The sequence below is a fragment of the Humulus lupulus genome, chromosome X (genome assembly GCF_963169125.1).
Source record: "Humulus lupulus chromosome X, drHumLupu1.1, whole genome shotgun sequence".
Classification (NCBI taxonomy): Eukaryota; Viridiplantae; Streptophyta; class Magnoliopsida; order Rosales; family Cannabaceae; genus Humulus; species Humulus lupulus.
In genome coordinates this window covers 124,590,994-124,613,779 of record NC_084802.1, presented here as the reverse complement: position 1 = coordinate 124,613,779, position 22,786 = coordinate 124,590,994, and the positions used below count along the sequence as shown (strand labels likewise).

Below are 22,786 nucleotides of genomic sequence, written 5' to 3'. Positions count from 1 at the left end.
CTCTTTCGATTTGCTTTCTTTATTGTGATCCTGCCATGCAAGCTCACTTGAAAAGAGCCTTTGCTTGCTCCCAAACGATGTCGAGCACACCTCGAGCAGTTCGCTAAAGCTCTTGTTCTAAGACCAATTAGGTTCTTACACAAGCACATGCATAGTCTTTTCTTCTGGTCCAATTATGTTTCTACTCGTAGATATATTACTTTTTGTTGTGTTATATGTCACGGGCTGACATTTTGACAGCGGAAATGCCCGTGCGGCACCTTGACTCCTCTGAGCCAAGGTCAGCCTTCCAGCCATTCGAATAACAATTGGCACATTTTTCGCGCGACCATGTGCCTCTGCACACTTCCGTCTCTTGAACAACTCTCGCTGAGTCATGCTCTCAAGCATCTATGAGTGCAATCGTGCATCAAGGCTATCTAGCCAAGACACTCACACTGTCCATAGGTTCTCACTATGGCAAGGAAAATCCCAACACCGATGCTCACCCAGACATTCGCAAGTCAAGGTAGCATGTGTGGCCAAGAGCCAACACCAAGCTGACGTGCCAACACCTCTCATCATGCCCCATTCGATACTATCCGATTAGCTCACGTCACAGACCAAGGACTCCCATACGTCCATGGTCCAATCCTCAAGGCACCATACCATCATGCATGTTGGCAGGCCCTCGACACTGGCTACCAGACTAGTAGCATACACTGGACCTCTGTCCTACTCAAGCATAGTGCACCCTCCAATGCTTGCATGCTAACAAGTCCCACGAATGGCTTCCCGTGCCATCTCGTGTCGAGATTCGTGGCCATGGCGCACCACGACATCTCTCGAAGGTTTGGGCCACGTTCCATGCAAGCGGCATCCCGGCAAGCCAAGGGAACCGTACCCTTAAACCTCTGGCAGCACACTTCGACGCACTACCGGGGTGGCCCGGTAATGTCCATGAGTACTCCTACTCATGGAGACATATGAGTCCCCTCGTGGTCCTCATATGCCCGCCCTACTAGTCCTCCCAACTAGTAGTAGCTCACTTGACGCACCTGCGCCAGGGGGTGGTGGAGAGCTGACACCAGGTGCTCCCCCTACAAAGAGCCTTCTGAGCTTTTAGCCTTCTACCAGGAACATATATGATTTTCGCTTGGGAGATATATTTGGCTTCCAGCTCGCCAATTCTCCGAATCTCCCAAATCCGATCATACCATTGCGTTCATTGACCCTTCAATATGGAACCTACCAAGTCCCGTCCATTTCCGGGAAATATTGAAGATATTTACGAAAATGCCACTGCCGTACAAACTAGGCATTAGCATGCTCACCAGCCTCCACCCTCGCGTGCGCATTTGACCGAGCGCCATCCTAGCTTGTAACATGCCATCAAGGCCGGCATGTTACACTCTCCCACACTTCAATTGTCGATGCCCTCATCGACAGACCGCTGGCCAATCTTCTTGCCTCGACTCCTAAGCTCACTCCATGCTTCTTCCGAATCTTGAGTCTGCACTAGTCCCTCTACCACTGTAGAACCACCAACTTGGTGATGATCTCCCACGTCCACCCTTGGACTCGATCACGGACCCCATGCCACCTTTGCTATTCAGAATGCTCCCATGAAGTAGTGCCGCTGCACTCGAATACTCCTTGCATACATGTACTCCTCCGAGTCCATCACGATGTCCCTCCAGTCAACCAAGCAGCCCTTGGAACACTGACCCCAAAGCCAACACATCTTTTGATTGTTGCTTTCCCGCCGATTTTCCAATGCCTACTATTATTGACAAGGACGAAATTAAGGTGCACCCCTCAGGGTGAGGTTCGCAAACCAACCGTTCCCAACGGCACCTACGAAACATCCTTCCATTGAAGGCATGTCTCTCTTCAACGTGGCACTCATGCCAACTATAGCCTTATGCAGTATCTAGTGCATCCTTGCACACAGACTTCACAAAGTAGTCTCCCAGACTTTTGATCCTCTGGCCTTACTGCATACCCGCGGCTTGATGCGAAATGGCCACTCCTGACCATAAGCATTACTGCTCCTCTGAGCTTCTACAATGTGGTCAATGATCTGACATCATTCGAAACCACTACACTGCATTCTGGCTCGTGCTCATGCTGACTCTCAGCATCGTGCCTTAAGTTCTGCCCCCAAATCAACCTTGCCTACCTCTAGACGGCCTGTTGAATCTTGATCAACTTGACTGCACTTTACCTCACCCTCGAGGTCTGAAGTTGTCCCAATCCGCTATCTCCCTTCGGCATATGTTCTCTGAATCATTAGGCTTGCGTTCCCATAAACACGTGTCCCCATAAAACACTAAGCATGTCCCATAACATGCTACAAAACCTGCCCAATCTTGGTCTCAGCCTGCGCCCATGCATACTGTCTATCTGCAGTTTCAATTGGTCACTTGACCTACTCGCATCAGTCATGCATGTCTTCGCACTGTACAACCCATCTGTTGTTGTGTTTCTCTCTAGATTCACACACCAAAATTGAACAAGTACCCTGACCCTTCGAACATATGAATTAGTGGGCTCCCCCACTTCAACTTGGGAATAACTTCTCTACTCGAGGTGTACCTCTCAAGGTATAGCTCGCAAGCTAACCGCTTTTCTCATGCGGTCCCTCGTTCCATTTATCACCTTTGAAGATGATGTTGAACTAATGTCTCGGTCATTCTGACTCTTCGCTTCTCGACATCTCTACGTTGCCTTAGTACCTGAGTCTTGTTGACTTTCACCCTAGGCAAACGTTGCACTGATGTTACCTTAGTACCTGAGTCCTGACGACTTTCACCCTAGGTATAACTGGCTCTGTCTTTGTCTCTGAGTCTCCTTGACTTTGCATTCTGAACAACAAACGATCTCCATGATAACTCATCTCGATGCTTTCGTAATGGAACATTGGTCTGCTATTTGGATGTTTGAACCGTGAAGGTCTCTCCCCCACTTCAACTGTTGGCGTCCTCGACAACTTGCCCACATGCAAGAACATCTGACCACCCCAAGTTTTCATGCACCCAACAAATCTAGAAGTGCCCCCCGTAGGATGTGACTCTCGAGTCAACTACTTCGTGTAGCACCACTGTCGATTCCCTTATGCACACACTGTCCACATAGCTATCCATCTGCTCTATACTAGCATCTCGCCCCTCCGGGCAGCTTCTCTCGGCTTCTATGGTCACTACGTCCCAATAGCAAGGCCCTCCGGCCCACATTTAAACTCAAGCACCATCTCTGCCTCCTTAAGCCTTCTTGCAGTACTAAGTTTCCTTGACGCAGCCCTCCATCGCTCTCAAAACTCTAGTACTATTCTGACCACTGCGCGCGGTCTACTCGGCCCTGCTGGCCTTTAATGCCTATATTCCACAACTCAGCATCTCCCACGATGCCACAGTGTTGCCCACACCAGCTAATCACTGTGAGGCAACACGTTCCACTCAATTGTCTCGGCGCCTCCCTTCTTGGGCGAAACAAGATAACATGTAGACACCTCCAAGTACGACTGCCCTCTGACGATCGCGGCCACGGCCACCTTGGTCTCCCTATGATGCCATTTGGCACACAAGTAGCAACTGAAGCATTCCATGTTCATCTTTATCTAGTTCCCCAAAGCTATCCACTCTCGACTTCTGTCGTGACTGAAAAGCGTCTGACGGCCACCGTTATGCTCCCACATTCTTGCGTACAAGTTCCCTTTTTCAACAACAGCGCTCCATGCGACTTACATTGTCACTCAGGCAAACCTGAACTAGTGAACTAAGCATAAAACCTTGACCTCTCGATCAAACATTGTCTCATGCCAATGAGTTCCAACACTTTTGTAGCACCTCTCATCAATTACACGTGGTTGTTGTCTTTCTAACATCTTGGAACTTTGATTCGAAGCAACCATAACTTGTCCCCTCTCTAGGATGTCCAGTATTCCCACGAAGGAGAGCAACCAAGTCTCATCCCGGCTCAGCCTACTGATCCTTTCTAGGTGACTAAAAGGCTCAACGACATCTTTCCAAGCATCCAGACCTTTATGGTCCTTCAACACGCCTACATCCTTTCTAGGATGGGCCAACCAGGTTCACCCCAACTTGAGATGAACCTGGCTCTGATACCAACTGTCACGGGCTGACATTTTGACAGCGGAAATGCCCGTGCGGCACCTTGACTCCTCTGAGCCAAGGTCAGCCTTCCAGCCATTCGAATAACAATGGGCACATTTTTCGCGCGACCATGTGCCTCTGCACACTTTCGTCTCTTGAACAACTCTCGCTGAGTCATGCTCTCAAGCATCTATGAGTGCAATCGTGCATCAAGGCTATCTAGCCAAGACACTCACACTGTCCATAGGTTCTCACTATGGCAAGGAAAATCCCAACACCGATGCTCACCCAGACATTCGCAAGTCAAGGTAGCATGTGTGGCCAAGAGCCAACACCAAGCTGACGTGCCAACACCTCTCATCATGCCCCATTCGATACTATCCGATTAGCTCACGTCACAGACCAAGGACTCCCATACGTCCATGGTCCAATCCTCAAGGCACCATACCATCATGCATGTTGGCAGGCCCTCGAGACTGGCTGCTAGACTAGTAGCATACACTGGACCTCTGTCCTACTCAAGCATAGTGCACCCTCCAATGCTTGCATGCTAACAAGTCCCACGAATGGCTTCCCGTGCCATCTCGTGTCGAGATTCGTGGCCATGGCGCACCACGACATCTCTCGAAGGTTTGGGCCACGTTCCATGCAAGCGGCATCCCGGCAAGCCAAGGGAACCGTACCCTTAAACCTCTGGCAGCACACTTCGACGCACTACCGGGGTGGCCCGGTAATGTCCATGAGTACTCCTACTCATGGAGACATATGAGTCCCCTCGTGGTCCTCATATGCTCGCCCTACTAGTCCTCCCAACTAGTAGTAGCTCACTTGACGCACCTATGCCAGGGGGTGGTGGAGAGCTGACACCAGGTGCTCCCCCTACAAAGAGCCTTCTGAGCTTTTAGCCTTCTACCAGGAACATATATGATTTTCGCTTGGGAGACATATTTGGCTTCCAGCTCGCCAATTCTCTGAATCTCCCAAATCCGATCATACCATTGCGTTCATTGACCCTTCAATATGGAACCTACCAAGTCCCGTCCATTTCCGGGCAATATTGAAGATATTTACGAAAATGCCACTGCCGTACAAACTAGGCATTAGCATGCTCACCAGCCTGCACCCTCGCGTGCGCATCTGACCGAGCGCCATCCTAGCTTGTAACATGCCATCAAGGCCGACATGTTACATTATACGTCCTAAAAACATGCACAATAGTTGGCCTATAACAACTTTCTCTCAAACAAAATAAATATCAAGCTTGATGTGTTTAGTGCAAGCATGTTGAATAGGGTTAGCTGAGAGCATTACAATAGATAATTTATCACACCACACTATGGGGGACTGCACATTACTGTTGGAAATTTCAGAATACGTAGTGGAAAGCGTTTATGGTCCAGTAAATTTAAGAAAAAAATTCTCAAAAACATTTTATAAGATTCTTTGATTTTTATATATATTTATAAAAAAAACTTTTTACCACTTGTAGTTTATCAAAAAATAATTCTCATTATAACAAACGATCTTTCTATCCACAAGTATGAAACTCGCACTAAAGTTTTCTTCAGCATTCTCACCAATTTTGGATAAGTGTTGGGTAGCATGATGAAGAGTGTGAGTAAAATAACATTGATGAAGGACCCAATGATCAGAATGAATTAATTATTGGGGTATTGTATATTAAGTGGTGGAATCTAGAGAAAAGGTAGTTTATGATTTTATTTTTTTTCCTAAACAATCAAAGTGGCAAAACAAAGAGTCCATGTTATTGTCTGATATTACAAGCTTGCATATATAATAATACATTTTTTTTTAAATTTATAGTTTTACACAATATTACAAACCTTATATGCTAATCATGATTTATATTGAAAGTATGAATGCAAATATTGATAATTAAATATTCATATTCAAAGTATGAATGAAAATCTTGATAATCAAAGATTAAGTGATTAAATGATTATAATACGAATTTATAAACATTTAATCATCAATACTAACAATAATAAACACAATTAAAAGTTAGGGTTTTAGAGAAATATAACATTTGAATTGAACAATTGAATCTTCAAACTTGAGGAACTTCTAAAGATTTATACACGAAGAGTATCGTTATCCAAAATCTTTAATTCAAGTCTTCTCATTGTTGCTTGAAGCTTCACCAAGATGGAATGAGATTTGAGAATTAACAAGCATTTAAAACTCACACAAGTCAAGCGATTCTCGGTAAGTTTCTTGGAGAAAACTTGTGATCTTTGAGAGCTAGAGAGAGTGAGAGTTGAAAAGTGTAATCAATGTTTTACAATAACTCTAATAACATTTATGTATAGTATAGGCACCGTCATTAAGTCTATTCAATAGAATTAGAACTTTGAACACATCATTTGGAGCTAAAATTACGTAGTCGTACAGACTTGAACGTACATGCTAGATGATGCATCGCTTGACACTAGGCGACAAATCACCTCACAAGCAACACATCACCTAGTTATGGTTTTTTAAAATTTTCAACATAGCCACTGCATCGCCTCTACACCTAACTCAACACATTCTCAAAATGTCTTAAATACTTACAACTACTCTCAAACTTTTTGGGCATGCTTAGATAACTCATTGTATCACTTTAGAATCAATTATACACTACTACAAAGAAGACTTTTTAGGGCTCGCATTGCGAGCCATACAAAAGTTTTTAGGACACGCCTCCCACGAGCCATCTATTTGAAAGCCTTAAAGAGTGAGGTTTTTTAAGGCACACATTGCGAGGCTTAAAATAATGTTTGCGCATCGTTAAAGATCCCGTTGAGTGCCTTTAAATGCCTTTAAATAAAATCTGTAGGGCTCTCTTCTCTTTTAGGACACGCAGTGAGTACCTTTAAAGGTAATATTTTAAATTTTAATTTGAAATTATTATTTAAATGAAACATTTATATACAAATATGAAAATTTATAGATTAAAATAACAAAACTTATATATTCAATGGGATAATTACAAAATCTAAACATTTTTTAAAAAAATATGAATAACCAAACTTGTCACATTTATAATACAAAACTAGAAATTCTAATACTAATGTCTTGAGTTAAAGATGGAACCCCATAATATCATAACATGTCTTGATAATGGATTCTTCAAGAAACATTTTCTTCCCTTTGAAAAAATTGGTCAAAGATTTCCATTGAAGTAAAACAGTATCTTCTTCTCAGGTGGCCTAAAAATCCAAGATCATTACAATCCCAAAATAAACATATCAAGGAAAAACTATTTGCATCCATTATTTAACATGTAAGATCAATAATCAACTCAGTGAAACATCGTTTAACATATATTTATAGATGACAAAATGCATATGTGCGGGGGATAGTGTGTGCCATAAATAATTTGGCCATTAAAATAAGTAGCCTTTTGATGAAAGAAGGAAGTCAAGTAGCCTAGTAGCATGAACAGAGGACACACTAGCAAAATAGTTGTAAAACTAAAGCCAAAGCCAAAAAAGGAGCATTAGACCAACTAATTAAGTACTCTGTATTGTGTTTTAAGATATCAACTCAAGCTCACACATACATGACTGACTCAAATAATAGTACTTATATGATCACCACCAAGATGGCACTCATAATCTCGTGTCTGAGGCTACAAGTTTGATTGAGGATGAAACACATACAACATATAGATTATGGTCTCTTACAAAGGAAAATAATTATGACATATTATATTTATAAAAAGTGATATTCTCCTGATCATAAACCTTCCATACCAAAATCCCAGTAAGCCATGCCTCCCGACAAATCAAGAACTGAATAAATATCGCTCATATTAAAACTTTTCAAAAAACATTCCAACAAGAATATAAGAGCAAACTTATTACCCAAAACAGTAAATACTCATGCTACACACTTATCTACAAAAACCATGCTAATATTCTCTCAAGAAAACTTGTGGCATATATAAAATGAAAATCATTGCTAAAATTTAACTGCCAACACCAGTATGATCAACTTGGCACCTGAAAGTCTGAGTTTTTGATGTAACTGTAGCGCTCATTTCCACCATTAATCTTTTGGAATTGGATATGCTAACCCATGATTATTAGCTCTCTTTGTTCTGCTTTTCCTTTGTTAATTGCAGATAAAAAAAATAGCATGAGAAGAATTCAATTCAAAATCCTAAAATGGATTAGACATGACCCTAAACTAATCAATGGATAAATAAAAATAAAGCTTTCTTCAAACACGATAAATAGCAAATAAACCAATAACAATAACATGTTCAAGTGATTAATGATCAATATGCTTCTTATCCAAATGTTTGTGAAATCTTGGTGTTCAAAGAGGCGATGAATATAACCTACAACCAAAGCAAGTAAAGTAATCAAATTCAATATTTTTTTTATTTAACATACACGCATATATAAATTCAAAACTACATTAAAATATGAAACAATCAATTTTTATTAAACATATCATGCAAATATATAAACATAATTAACCAAATCAACTAAAAAATCATTCAATTGCTTTTGAAACTACTAAATGGCAGCAAATTTTGAGAAGAAACACAAACATGTAAAAATAAATGCCAAAGAGAGAGAACGAGACACAATGAGAGAGAGAAAGATTTACCGCGAGTGGAAGAGATTGAGACGTCGTTCTCCAACCTCGCCAAGCCTCGTCTCCATCGTACCCACGCCGCCAAGCGAGTTACCGTTGCTACTATGCACAAACCATCTCCTGCGAAGCCACCTCCCAAGCACGTCATTGTCCTCCCCAGAGCCGCACCGTTGGGAGAAAAAGGGGTTGGAAGAGAGGTGATAGAGGAAGAAGCAGAGTCATTTCATCAGAGAGAGAAGTGTGGGAAGAGGAGAAGTTAGGTTTTTTCTGTTTTCTTTTATTAATTGAAAAGTGGGCTAACGTGCGTGTAGGATTAGGGAATATAGGCAGCCAAAATAAAAAGCTTTTGTCAAGAAAAGTAAAGAAATAAAGGCCTATTTCTCGTTGTATTCTTTATTTTTGTTTTCAAAGTTCTTATCATAAAACAGAAAATAATTTTTTTTTTGTAGTTTTCAAAAAATAAAAAGTATTTGGTTAATATTTTCTAAAAATAATTTTTTAGTTTTATTTTTTTTAAAAATTTGTAATAAATAATGAGATAAAATAATTTGAAAGGAAAAATGATGAAAAATAAAGAGTGAGAAAGTAAGGAGAGAAAATATGAAGAAATAGAAATTGAGAATAGATAAATTGATTCAAGAAAAATGAGAGAGAATGTGATGAGAAAGAAAGTGAAGAGAAATAAGTTAATAGAAAAAAATGATGAGAAAGGAAATAGCGAAAGAAAATGATGATATATTAAGTGATGAGAGAGAAAATTATCATATATTAAGTGATGAAAGAGAAAATGATTACATAATAAGTGATGCAAGAGAAAATAAGGAGATAAAAAATGATGAAAGAGAAAATAAAAAGATAGAAAGTGAGAAGAGAGAAAATAACGAGAGAGAAAGTGAAAAGATAAAATATAAGGAGAGAAAAAGTGATGAGAGAGAAAATAAAGAGATAGAAAGTGAAGAGAGAAACTAATGATAGACAAAATGATGTGACAATAAATGATGGTAGATAATAATAATTAAAAAAAATGATGTAAAAAAAATAGACAAATATTTTTTTTAGAACAACAGAAAATAATTTTTTGTTGTTCTCAAAATTTTCTGTTTTTTGTAACTTTGTTTTTAAAAATTATTTTCTGAAAACAATGTCAAACACCCACAGCTTGTTTACAAAAAACAGTTTTTTGCTTTTAAAAACAAAAAACTATTTTTTAGCTAAGGAGTCAAACATCCTCAAAGGTTATGTTCGGTAACATTTTTGTTTTTAAATTTTAAATATAAAAATAGTAATATTATTTTTATTTTTGTTTCTTTATTTTTAAAAAATAAAAATTGTTTGGTAATTAATTTTGTTATTTGTTTTTACAAACAAAAAATAATAAATGTTTTTGATAACTTTTAATTTTATCTTTTGTTTAACAATACAAAATGATGTGTTCATTCGAAGAAGAGAAGAAAAAAAAAACGAAAAGTCGAAAACTGTTTAAAAAAAATTTGAAAGTGAAAAAATTATATCTTCAAAATTTATTAAATTTTAATGAAATTTTTAAAAAATAATAAATAAAAATAAAATTACCATTATTTTATATTTAATTATCAAATTTTTAATTAATTAAATAAAAAACTATTTTTTAAAGTGTTACCAAATAGCACCAAAATTATAACTATTTTAATTTTTAAGGACGCAAATAGTATATCCTTAATACTTTGTTGAAACCCGTGATTTTCCATACTTTTTTTTAGGATACTCATAGTTATTTAGGACGTGAAATTTGCATCCTTGAATGTTTTTTTAGGACAAACAACTTAACTTTTATTTCCTAAAAACTTCGTAATTTTTTTAAGTACATGCATTTGAATGTGTCCTTAAAACGTGTCCCAAAAAATTATTTTGTAGCATTGATAAATAATTACAACAAAATCTTATATTTTCACTTCAATTTAAGTGAAAATTATTAAGTATTTTACACCATATTGTATAAACAGTTTAATCATTATATTTAATCAATCTCAACACTTTTGGCCCAAGCACACATGCCACAACCCAGAATCAGTAACATGAAGAGGATGAAGTCCCCACACTAGAAAAAACAGGGCTATACCGAGAACAAACATCGTCAGTAGAAGCCCATATGTCATCGGTAGACATTGTGCCGAGAGCACGTCCTCGGTAGAAAGTTCTCAGTACATCGTCGTCGGTAGAGGTAAACTTCTACCGAGAACATTAAATATGTTCTCGGTATAGCTAGTACCGATAACAAATGTTCTCGGTAGAGAGTTGACAATATCGTCGATGGAACCTGTCCAAATTTTTCATGTGGTGGGGCTATACCGAGGTTTACAATATACATATAATGTGATTTACACTCATAATATTGTTACATATTTATAAAATTTTCGGCAGCACCTCCCCATATTTCTCATAAGTGCGCAAACTAAAATTAAGTATGCCCACTTACGAGAACAAAAGAGAAGCATACCGAAATCTCTACAAATGAAACAATAAATAAGTAACAAATCACACTATAGGTATATAGCAATCCCAAACTAGTCAAACTGGACAATTCAAAGAGAGGAAAATTTAAGAGTCATTAATGACTCACCCTCACCGAACGGGTCTGAGACTTTTAGTGAAATTTTAAATAAATAAAAATTATCACTATGTGATAATAACACACTATCATATCTTTGAAAACAATTTCTTGTTACCAAAGACAAACAAATAGATGGAATTTTCGTCTTATGATATTTAAGTCTATATTTATTATGTATAGTAATTATCATCATTTGTTTATATATAATTATTTTTTTATTAATAATTATTCTTATCATGTGTGAGTTAAATACTAAATTTAGTAAATTTAACAATAATTTAGAGCAGAATAACAAATATTTTATTTATTTAGGCTTATTTTTTTTCTAATTTAAATTATTTTAAATTAATTATATAATTAGCAATGATTAGTTTTATAATTATTTTTTAACATTAAAATGTTCACTAAAATTTATAAATTTTATTTTCATCATTATTAACAAAATTAATAAATTTATTGATTAACTCACTAATGAAATCAATTAAATGTTAGTTTTATTGAATAATCATTTTATTAAAAAATTTAGTAGATATCTTAAACGTATATAAAAAAAATCGGCAGCATAACGACTATATTGTCATCTATTCAAAAAAAAAAAAAAAACAACAAACAACACTAAAAAAATACCCAGAACAAACAACATAGCATTGCAAACACATTTTTATAACTAAAAGTCAAATTACATACAAAAAACATAATAAATCATATTAATTCTAATTGCAAAAATAAACTATTAAATTATAATTTTCCATACTAATTTAGATAAAAACATATCATGTACATTCTTACTTTACATCTTAAACATTTAGCCTATTTTATTACTCACATTCATCATTAATTAATCTTTCACAAATTAATTGATAATAAATTAATTATTTATCCAAAAAATTACAATAACTAAATCATAAAGCTATATATGCATTTCACTAAAATACTACACAACATTATATTCTAAAAATTGCATATAACTAAATTTTTATTTCTAATTATAAATCTTACCTATTATAAATACAAAATCAAATATTAAATATATATATATATATAATATGGCAGATAACAACGTATTAAAAATATGTAAAAATAAGTTTTTTTCTTCCATTTTCACCAAAAAAAATATATGAAAATATTTAAAAAAATGACAAAAGTCTAGATCCCTACATACTTGTTGAGGGCTTCTGCGATTCAACAATATAGCTTCAAAATCTGAGAAATACTATGCAATAAGAGTAGAGTGAGAAAAAAAAACTCATTTAGAGAGAGTTAAACAAAAATAAAATGAAATATATAGAAATACATACCTTGATTAGAGCCTATTGATAACTAAACCTTTTTGGAGATGAAAATTTCTCAAAAAACTATTGTTTGGGGGTAGGAAACCATGGAATACTGATTTGGGGGCGGAGAGAAAAAGAGTTCGTAGATTTTTTACGTTTTGGGGGAAATGAGTTCTACTGGGGAAGATGATTGATATAAAGGACTTCTACCGATAACATTTGTTCTTGGTAGAAGTTCCAAAATTTTCTGCATATCAACTTAAATGAAAAAGAATCTGCTAAGTCTTGGCGCGGTTCTGAAAATATGCTTCTACCGAGAACAACAAAAATTATTCTCAGTAGAGCTATTCTCTGAATAGACCCTATTTTTTGTAGTGCCATACACGTTGTATCGAGCGATGAGATTGATGGTAGAATTAATGGGTGGGATTATGAGATTAATTATTATCAAATATATAGTTTGAGGAGAAAATGACATAAATATCCTCATTAAATATTAACAAATGTATTATATAATTTTTAAAGAAATAATTTTATTAATATTATATATAATATATCACTTATATATATTAATTAATTAAATTTTTATAGAAATAATTATATTAATATTATAATTTTTACAAGTATAAAAATTTAATATTACTATTTTACTAATGATTTTTATTTTAATAAGATTATTTTTTTAAAATTTAAATTGTATACATTTATCCTTAGTTTGGGATAAAATTAAAAAAAAATTGTGATAAAATGTTTTTTATTATTAAAATTAATATTTTTAATTGAAAGTGTCAAATATATATATATATATATATTAATGTTCAATAAATATTTATATAGGTGGAATTTATTTTTAATCTACTAAAGGGACAACTTTGTACTAAATCTTTTTAAGGTGTGTGAAAAAAATTAATAAACTTATGAGCAGTTTAATTAGAAAGGTGTGGAAAATATAATGTTATATATAAAAGCACCCAAAATAAAATATATTACCGAACATGCCCTTTAAATTTATTTTATTTTTATATTATTAGTAATATATAGTACTATATATATTTATATAAAGAAAAATCTAGTTTCATCATCTAAACAAACATTGAACTTATTTATAGGTCCACTTCGTTACAAGGTTGAGGAATACAATGGGATGACACCTACGCTGGTCTTAAATGACTACTCTTGGACAAAGGTATATTATCTATATGTCTATATCCTCAACAAAGAAAATAAGATATCTCTATATCTCTTAATGTGAAAATCTTGTGGAACAGATTTCAAATATAATATTCGTAGATGCTCCTGTTGGCACTGGATTTTCTTATTCCAAAAATACTTCAGCATATGACCAGGGAGATTTTCAACATGTGGACCATCTTTTTCAATTTTTCAAAAAGGTATTAGTTACAAGTTTGCGAAAATTTTGTTTTCACTTTTCTTATTGGTGCAATTAAATTTCATGTATAACTGCAGTGGCTCATTAATCACCCGGAGTTTATATCGAATCCTTTATACATTGCCGGGGATTCATACTCAGGCATTATTGTTCCCATGCTTGCTCAACAAATCTCAAATGGTATAATACAATGTTATAGGAATTATTGTTTTAATTTGTGAATTAAATAATCTTATATTATATATGTACAAATAGATTTAAAAGCTTTCTTTGGTACTAGTGTGTTACACTCATAAAATGTATGTGAGAGTATTGATAAAATAATTGTAATAAATATTTATATATATTTTGTCATGCAGGAATCAAGGATGGCACCATACCACCTATAAATCTTGAGGTTTTTATTATATTTTATAACATCTACGTACATATATATATATATGTAAGTATACACTAATTAAGAAATAGAAATAGAAATTAGGCTATCTAATTTCTCCTATATATAAAGAGCTTAATATAAGTGAAATAAAAATTCTTTGTCTAATTTTTTAGTGTCCTAAATTGTGTCTAACCAATAAATACATGTCATATTATTTAAGATATTACAGTAGTAAGATGAATATTTCAGGGATACATACTTGGGAATCCTGTAACATATTCATCTGATAACAATTACAAAGTCTCATATGCTCATCGAACCGCACTTATCTCTGATGAACAGTACCAGGTAATACTTAGTTAAATATATATATATATATATATCATATATATTATATGTATATTGAAATGCTAGCCAATTAAGTAGTGGATTATTGTAGAATATGATTATCCTAATAATTGGTCTAAATTGTGTTTAGTCTTTGGAGAAAAATTGCAGAGGACAATATTATGGAAACATAGATCCCAAAAATATCAAGTGCTTGAAAGTTTTTCATGCTTATGAAAAGGTATTAATATTAATATTATTATTATTAGAGAAATTACTGAGAATAACCTTTTTTTTTAAATAATTTTGCACTTTAATCTATTTTTTATAATATTTTACTAAATGGTTCTGTCTAAAAGTTCAGAACACAATTTACAAAAAAAAATATTATTATAATTAAATTAGAGTGCAAAATAACTTAAGAAAATAGATATTTTTAGAAAATACTATTATTATTATGTTACGTGGGTCATGTATAATTTATTTGTCGCATAACAATTTCTGTGTGCAGTCCATTTCAGGATTGAGTGAAGGACCAATTCTGGAATCACTATGCCATAATTATAATATCACTCTTTATTTTAAAGTCCCATTTATTCATGGATTGACCATTATTTTAGAGGAAGGCAGCGCGGTGAGCACCATTTCAAGTTTTTTTATTTATTTTTTAATTCATACAATACTATTTATTGGATTAAAAAATTAAAATAAAAATTACCTTTTTTTCATTTTTATTTTATAAGAAATTGGTGAGAATAATTTATTTTAAGTAATTTTGTAATTTGGTCTAATTTTAATAATTATTTACAAAAAAAAGTTTCTGTATAAAAATTTGAAGGGCATTTTGAATTTTTCTATAAGCTGTTTGAATTGTCACATATCATTTTGCAAAAAAATTATCAAAATTATAATTGAGTGCAAAATGATTTAAAAATATGACCATCTTGTCAAACAACTATTATTATTTTTTTATTACGTGACATTATTATTGTAACATATACTTTGTATGTACAGTACTACATTTCAGATTTGAGTGAAGAGCATGCTGAGGAATCACAATACATGATAACGAGTGAAAGAAGATCGTTGACTCAAAACTCTGATGATTCTGACTGGCTTCGTCCATTTGGCTGTAGTCGAGTATATATTAGATACCAATTACTTCCACATGCGCTTTGATTAGTTGGAATTTTGACAATATTAATTTACATACAAAAAAATTAAAAAGAAAGAAAAAGAGTTAATAAGATGTTCTATCGAGCTATTGGCTTTAGATCTCTTCGCTACTTATCACTCGATCGTTTGTCTTCTTAATGTGTTCAGATATATGATCAGTTGCTTTCTTTTTTCTGGGCCAACGATCCTCGAGTTCGTGAAGCCCTTCATATACCAAAGGTACAAATCTTTATATTTTTATTTAATAATACATCAATGTATAAGGCTTACCAGTCACCAAATTTTGTTAAAGAAAAGTTATGTGTTATTGATTTTTTTTTTTTGACAAAGTTATGCGTTAATGATTTAAGCGTGATCAATGTCAGAATGAAAAATAAAATAAAACAAGGGTGATGTACAATAATTAAGTAATTCAAAAATTGCACTTAAATCATTAAGAAATTTTTTTAGCGACAAAAGTTAGGAAGTTGTCTGAAAGATTACACTTAAGTTATTAAGTAAATTTTTTGGTGACAAAAATCAGTAAGTAGTCTAAAATGTTGCTCTTAAGTTATTAACTAGTTGTTTCTGTTGCAAAAGTCATATTTTATACAAATTTTATTTTAATTTCAATTAATCAATATGTGACTAAAAATATATATATTCATAACACAATATAATAAACGGAATCTCTTTTAAAAATAAAAAATAATTTTAAAATTTCTAAATAAAAATATTATTTAAATAAAATTTTAGAAAATAATACAACTTAAAATTAAAACTTAGTTTATTTAAAATTAAATAATTTTTAATGTTATAACTTTTGATTTTTTTTATTAGTAAAATAAATTTCAAATAAATTTTCAATGTTAGAATTATATATTATTTTGTGTTTTTATTAATTAATTAAAATTGAGATAAAATTAGTAAAAAATATAACTTTTGCAACTTAAAAACTATTTAGTGACTTAAGTGTAATATTTCAAATTACTTACTAACTTTGACACCAAAAAATATATTTAATGGTTTAAGTGCAACCTTTCAGCTTATTTATTTACTATTGCCACCAAAAAATTACTTAATGACTTAAGTGCAACTTTTCAAACTATTTAATGATTTTTGCCGTAGATTTCTCTTAATAATATATCATAATTTTTAGAGATGTTCAGGTCAAAACTACCTAAAGAATGTTGTGTGTTTGTACGTGTCATAGAACAAATTTTTTTTCTAGTGAGGAAAGAATCAAAGATAGTAAAATAGTCATTGTGTCCGACTCCGTTAGGTGTTGATTGGACCAACATGTGTCACTTCGTGGGTGGTTCATCTCAAAAATATTTTTAAAAATGATTTTAAATTTATTTTAAAATAGAAAAATATTTTAAATATATTTTTGAAAACACATTGATCCTTAGGGATTGGATTGAGAAAATAAAAATACCTATATTAAACCGACTTTAGTGTTGAGAAAAATATAATTATGTTTAATATATCGACCATTATCTCTATATAAATTGATCAGACATTTAAAAAAAAAAAAAAAAAGTTGTGATCACGAGATGAATAATGTTGTGCAGGGAAGGGTAGAGCAATGGAAGCGATGCAACGATAACATTCAAAATAAATATAAAACAGAAGTTCTTAGCACTGTTGAGTATCATGCAAATCTTAGTGCCAAAGGTTACCGTTCTCTAATATACAGGTGCATGCATCTAATTTATTTCGTTAGTAATAATAATATGTACATGGGAAATAAATAAAATAATAAGACCAAATTCTCACAAACTACTGTATATCTTAAGTAATTATTGTGTTGGCAGTGGAGATCATGACATGATGGTCCCATACTTGGGTACTCAAGCATGGATAAAGTCATTAAATTACACAATTGTAGATGATTGGAGACCCTGGATTGTCCATGACCAAGTTGCAGGTAAGTAGTACATGTACACCTCATGACTTCAATATTAATAATTATTCATCCCAATTTTATTTAATGTACAATGAGTTTTTTTTTATTATATTATGTTTTCGCATGAACAGGTTCACCAGGAGTTACTCCAATAAAATGACGTTTGCAACCATTAAGGTAAGAAATAAGTTTTCTATTGTTATTGCTAGCATAGAGTATATATGAATACTTTTGTTAATTTATTTGGTTGGTTTATGAATTATACATATATGTGCCGGGAGCAGGGCATACAGCTCCTCAGTATAAGCCTAAAGAATGTTTTGCTATGTTTAAAAGGTGGATCCATTACGAACCTCTTTAATGAAATTTGGTTCAAAACCACTCTGAAATTATATATTATGGAACTGAATCGATGACTACACTAGTACATGTATAAAAATTATCTGTCTATCAAACAAAATATCGTGAATATTGACTCATTATTTAAATTTCTTACTCCTATTTTACATATTCTAACGGAAAAGCAACACAAAAAAATAGCAGGTTACGACTTCTTCTCCTTTTATACGCTATTAATTTGTGTGATTTCTTCTTCTTCTCCTTCTTCTTCTTATTATTATTATTACGCAAAACCTCAACTTTTTTTGTATTTTAAGTTTGTACATCCAAGTTTCCCAGAGCATCTTTGGTATCTAGTTCAGAAAACTGAACCCATTTTCCTATACTCCAATCACAATATCTGGAATTTTAAAAAAAAAAAAAAAAAAGAGAGAAAAACTCAAGTTAAATTAAAGGAGTAATCAAATGAACCTCATTTAAAAAAAATAACCACAACTTAATTAATCAAACCAACATATCTTTTTACATGTTTAAAACATTGAATGCTTAAATGATCTTTGTTATTTAGGTAGTATATAAAATGGCAAAGAGCACCAAAATGTTAAGAAATTAATATGTAATACAGAGATTAGAAACATTACATAGGAAATTGTAAATATATTAAAAGATAAAAGCTAGAAAGAAAGACTAAGAAATAAATAAGATCACAGTTTTTACGTGGTTCAGGCGTTAATGAACCTTATTCTACGAGTCACTAGTATTATGTTTTAGAGAGTTTTGATAATAGAGGTTTTTTGCAAGTTCAGCAATATTTTGCTTAAAAGAGAAAATTCGGGATCCTCCCTATAGGCACACTGACCCTATTTATAGGCACTCATGTCACTTAGGCCAGACTAATCCAGGCTCAATAAGGATATAATTACAATTGCTCGCTAATGGAGCCATAATAAAAGAAATGTAACATAATTAAGTGTTGTAGATCTGGGCCCATTGGGCCGGCTTAGGCGTGGTGAAGCCTTACAACTGTCCTTTGTACGTAGCACGGACTGATCCGCGTGGGCTACCAAGGAGATCCTAGGGACAAGATTTTTCAGAGTAGTGATAGTACCGTTTCCTAGGAACAGTGTACGTTCCGTGCATACCCCATTTTGCAGGTTAGTTAGGGAGATCAACTGTTGGATTTCTCGGGGACACGTCAGCATCAGGGAAGACTAGGCTCATACTATCCGGACGTCTAGTCCGGGTTCATTTACCAATGTTCGGGTTTGTTTACCAGGACTCAGGTTCGTTTGTCAAGGCAGACATCTTGATGATGGAGACCTCAGCTAGATTCTTGATAGGATCCGTCTCCTGGAAACAATTAGTCTGCCACCATAATTTGCATCCTGGAGGATGTAGATCAGGCCTGCATCTCAGTCCCGGAGGATGTAGATCGGGAAGGTAATTCAGGCCTACATCTCAGTCCCGGTCCCTTTATAATGCTCACACCATTCGCCCATCATTGTGCCTAGTATGGTCTGGGTTATCAGGGTTTCCTCATTCCTCGTTCATTGGGCTCAGGTTGGGCTCGGGCCTCTTCTGGGGGGCCATGGACTCGTTTGGTCATGCCACGTGTCATAGGTGGAAAATATGGATAACATTTACCCCCTAAGTCGTCATCCATATTTGCATGGTGGAGACTTGCATTCTTTCTATCGGATCAATCACAAGTATCCTAATTCATTTACTTAAGTCCCAATTCATTTACCAGGATCGGGGTTTGTTTACTTGGGGGCCAATTTGTCGATCCTTGTCCTTTCACATTCCCAAGGTTCTAGACAAGTGTCTCCAAGTTGATGGTGTGTTTGTACCACACGCGCCCTAGAAATCTGGAGAGAATCATTTGACGACCGAGGTGACCGATGGGTGTCAGCACATTTCGTGAAGCGTCCTGACTGTACGAACAGATGTGTTGGGGCACTCGAGTGGGTTGTTTAATGCTTTTGTACTATCCATAGTCGTCAGATGGGGATTGTTTTGGGATGTGGACCGTTGGATGAGGTAGGCGAAGATTATGGATTGACGAATCCACAATTTTGTACTCGATTTGGCCAATTAATGCCCTTGCCCCATCCGGGATCGTTGGATGAGGATAGTCTTGGGATCCTCATCGTATTCTGGTGGATTGAATAGTACTTTTCTTCCCTATAAATACCTCAATAGACTCACTTCCACATTTTTACTGATCCCAAATTCTCAATCTAGAGAGCAGAGAGCTAAAGCTTCGTATGTCCGAAGTCGTCGATGAACTTCTCCGGCGGTTAGTGTATCTTCGGGCTCGCTTGTTTCCGACGAAGCCTTTTTTAACCCAGCAATCAGACAATTTTGTCCCGGCTAACTAGTTTGGAAGCGTCGACAAACTGCCGCACCGTCTCCTCCAATTCAAGACCGAATTCTTGCCGGCATTGTCGCCTGAATTCGAACGAATTCCATATCCATTATCCAACAGTAAGTTTTCTGGTCGTTTCCATATTTCATTTGGTCATTTTTATGGCCATGTTATTTCCGCGACTGTATTTCTGTTAGGGCCGCGACCACCGTGTAGGGTGGTTCTAGGTAGTGGTAGTGGTAGTGGTAGTGGTAGAGATGAATGATTGGGTTTTTAGATAACACCTCAGACCATAGATAGCTTGATTGGTGGTGCGGGATTGACTGTCCCAGATCATTGAATTCAGATGCCTTGAAATCATTACGATAAATTAATTTATTAGTATTTTAGTTCCTGCCTTATGTTCTTGGGATCTCTGTTGGTCCCGGATCTAGGTCCGGAGGGGACCTCTCCAAGCAGTTTTAGGAGAATCCCCGTACCTTAACCAATTTTCTTCGGTTTTGGTGCTAACTGCTTGGCTTTCGCTTTTCTTGTCGCTTCCAGGTCTTTGATCATGGGTCGTGGCGTTACTTTGCATCCAGAAGATGAGGTCCAAGCGGGCCCTGTAGTCCTAGAGGGGCACAAGCTTCCCACTGGAAACACGTGGGAAATGGACGGGGAAAAGAACGAATTCCAGAACTACCGGATGCTGAACGAGCTAGAGAAGGCCCTCAGAGTAGAGTCGACCCCAGGGCTCTTTTACAACAGACTGGCCTAGAGAGAAGAGAAGGCTCATACTGGAGCGGGCATGTTCGGGGCCTGGAGCATAGGCCATATCAATGTAGGAGCTACTCTCTTGCTCCACGACTATTTGCGCAGTTCCTCAAGTTCGTGGGGATTATGCCTTTCCAGTTGTTGCCCCAAGCATATAAATTGCTTGCGGGATGGCGCATATTCTGTGCTTCGAAGGAGATCGCGACACCCACCCCCGCGGAGGTGCTGCACTTTTACAAGCTGGAGTCGCAACTGAATTCCGAAGACAAGATGCGGGACGAGTTTTATAAGTTGAAGGCCTGTGGCATTAGTCCGGCTCCATTCAGCACGCGGAAACATCCCTCGGATGTTAGGCATTACTGGTTCATGACATCTGGGTTCCTCCTAGAGAAGAATCCCACCCTGGTGCTGGACTTTCAGCATGTGGGTAAGTCATCCTTCTTCATTCTTCATTTAGCCCTTTGTTTAGTTTATTGGAAACTCACATTCCTGTGAACAGGTCCATACGCTCAAACTCGGCTCACTAAGTCAATCCTGGATAAAAAAAAAGTATTATGCCACCCTTAGTGCCGAGGAGCTGGATGTGGGGGGCTTCGTGACCATGGAGAACCTCTAGCTGCTTAAGTTGATTGTCACCCACCAATCAATAGAATGCCCCTAGCTTCTTGGGGCTACAATGCGAGAGGGATCCTGCCCTAAGAGAGGATCTCGCCCTTATTCACATCAAGGCAGTGGAGGTCGCAGTCAAGGCGGACGCAGAGAAAAAGAAAACGGAGCAGGTGCGCTGTGAAGAGCGGGCCGAATCTGAGGAACTGGATTCCCTTCTTGAGGGGAGGCAGCCCAACATTGGAGCTCCCGGGGCTAGCATTTCGAGGCAAGGTAAAACGCCTTTGGTTTTAACTTACACCCCTCACAATGAGGGCTTAGTTACGAATAGGCAACAATACTGGGATTATTTGACTAAGACTGTTAGCAAGGTGGGGCTTCCTTGCTGTAACGCCCCACGTCACTATGGCTGCTTCCTGGAATGACGACTGACCCCACAAACCAACACGAGTCTTTCCAGCGTGCTATGTCCTTACTCGCATGCTTCTTGGGAAAACTTCCCATGAGGTCAGTCATCATCAGATTGCTCCAGGTTAAGCACGCTTAACTTTGGAGCTCTCAAGTGATGGGCTACCAAAAAGAAGATGCATCTTGTTGGCATGGGTAGTACCCATCAATCCATTTAAGCCCTCTTCAACTGTGTAGTCCCATACCTACACAGTCTTAGAATCATCACACTTGGCCTTCCCCAGGCGGTGTGGGATTGCACAGCTTTACCCGGTCTTTCCCCTTATGGATCACGAGATTCTGACTATCACAATCACCCCCCCTTACGGGCCTGACGTCCCCATCGGCCACACTTCCGGCTGGGTCAAGGTTCTGATACCATTTGTAACGCCCCACGTCACTATGGCTGCTTCCTGGAATAACGATTGGCCCTACAAACCAACATGAGTCTTTCCAGCATGCTTTGTCCTCACTCGTACGCTTCCTGGGAAAACTTCCCAGGAGGTCACCCATCATCAGATTGCGCCAAGTCAAGCATGCTTAA

At 35.9% G+C, this 22,786-nt stretch overlaps 1 protein-coding gene and 1 long non-coding RNA gene across 2 annotated transcripts in view; one reads left to right on the top strand and one right to left on the bottom strand.

Annotated features, from left to right (window-relative positions):
* Window positions 1–18,090, top strand: part of LOC133806231 (serine carboxypeptidase-like 13) — a 35,126-nt gene extending 17,036 nt beyond the window's left edge. Inside the window, exons 4-16 of the mRNA XM_062244355.1 lie at window positions 13,679–13,755; window positions 13,838–13,960; window positions 14,037–14,139; window positions 14,319–14,356; window positions 14,588–14,686; window positions 14,817–14,906; window positions 15,177–15,299; window positions 15,680–15,805; window positions 15,989–16,060; window positions 17,395–17,519; window positions 17,638–17,754; window positions 17,861–17,905; window positions 18,006–18,090. Of these exons, the coding sequence (XP_062100339.1) occupies window positions 13,679–13,755; window positions 13,838–13,960; window positions 14,037–14,139; window positions 14,319–14,356; window positions 14,588–14,686; window positions 14,817–14,906; window positions 15,177–15,299; window positions 15,680–15,805; window positions 15,989–16,060; window positions 17,395–17,519; window positions 17,638–17,754; window positions 17,861–17,905; window positions 18,006–18,090 (1,223 nt within the window). The remainder of the gene's footprint in view (window positions 1–13,678; window positions 13,756–13,837; window positions 13,961–14,036; window positions 14,140–14,318; window positions 14,357–14,587; window positions 14,687–14,816; window positions 14,907–15,176; window positions 15,300–15,679; window positions 15,806–15,988; window positions 16,061–17,394; window positions 17,520–17,637; window positions 17,755–17,860; window positions 17,906–18,005) is intronic.
* Window positions 7,883–9,018, bottom strand: LOC133803747 (uncharacterized). The gene is made up of 2 exons (XR_009878129.1): window positions 8,718–9,018; window positions 7,883–8,442 (listed from the first exon to the last, which is right to left on the bottom strand). It is a non-coding gene; the product is annotated as an uncharacterized LOC133803747 (long non-coding RNA).
* Window positions 18,091–22,786: the final 4,696 nt, after the last annotated feature.